This window comes from Belonocnema kinseyi, unplaced genomic scaffold, assembly GCF_010883055.1.
Source record: "Belonocnema kinseyi isolate 2016_QV_RU_SX_M_011 unplaced genomic scaffold, B_treatae_v1 SchBZDm_4717;HRSCAF=5121, whole genome shotgun sequence".
NCBI classification, from domain to species: Eukaryota; Metazoa; Arthropoda; class Insecta; order Hymenoptera; family Cynipidae; genus Belonocnema; species Belonocnema kinseyi.
In genome coordinates, this window is record NW_022877071.1 from 1 (window position 1) to 1176 (window position 1176).

The window sequence follows — 1176 nt, forward strand, 5'->3', positions numbered from 1 at the left end:
CCGAACTAGAGCGAACAAAATATGGACCTGCATAGTCAATTCCAGTATGAGAAAAAGGACGTGAGGGTGTCACTCTAGGGGTTGGAAGCTCGCCCATCAATTGAGTTTCCGTTTTAGCCTTATCACGTACGCACACAAGACAGCGATGGACAATCGTCCTAACTTCACTGCGAGCTCCAATAACCCAGTATTTGGTACGAGCCATGTAAAGCGTTAATTGAATTCCGGCGTGTAAGAGGTTGCGATGAAATTGCTCTAATACAAGAGTCGATATCACATGCTTAGGCAAAATGGCGGGAGATTCCTGATACAATGATAATTTTGATTGACGTAACCGGCCACCAAGACGAATAATTCCATTACATTCGATAAATGGATTAAGCCGCTTCAAAGGAGACTTAGCAGAGAGAGACTCACCATTCTTTAAAAAAGTAATGTCGTGAGCAAACAATTGAGATTGAACGTAACGTATCCAGAATAACGAGGAATCATTTATCTCAGTAGCAGACAAATATCTAGGGAAAACAACTTTATCTTTGAAAATTTTAACGGCAAGCAAAACATATGCGGTGACACGAAGTAGACGCGACCAAGAGGATTGTCGAGAAAGTAAACTAGATTGCCAATCATTTTTTATTTCAGTTTTAGTTAGTAATGTAGCAACTGCGTCATGTTTTACAGAAACGAGAGTCGACTTATTGTGCTGAGGCCAAGCAGCTGAGGAGCTAGACAGCCACGCTGGGCCTTCCCACCAAAGAGAAAAAGTTATTAAATCTTCTGCTGAGAGGCCACGCGAGGCGCTATCAGCTGGATTCTGTTTGGAGGACACGTGACTCCACACAGCAGAGGATAATCTGGTTTGGATAGTAGATACGCGATTACCGACAAAAACTGGCAAAGTAGCTGGCTGCTTTTGCAGCCAACTAAGTACTATCGTGGAATCCGTCCAACAGAAAATAGGCACATCAGCCCATTGAAGAGAACTGACCACGAATGGAATTAGCCTTGTCAATAGAGTGGCAGCACATAGTTCAAGATGCGGAATGCTCACAGTCTTGATCGGGGCAACCTTTATCTTGGCAATAAGAAGTTTAACTGCAATTTCACCTGATTCTGAAATGATACGCGAATATACAACCGCAGAATAAGCGAGACGCGATGCATCGGAAAAGCCGT

At 43.3% G+C, this 1176-nt stretch overlaps 1 protein-coding gene across 1 annotated transcript; it reads right to left on the minus strand.

The window, feature by feature from the left end:
- Positions 1-27: 27 nt before the first annotated feature.
- Positions 28-1113, minus strand: LOC117182564 (the record flags this gene model as incomplete). Its single annotated transcript, XM_033375653.1, has 1 exon — positions 28-1113. A coding segment is annotated over one exon (1086 nt), but the record flags the coding sequence as incomplete, so codon positions are not given.
- Between the last annotated feature and the right edge of the window lie 63 nt (positions 1114-1176).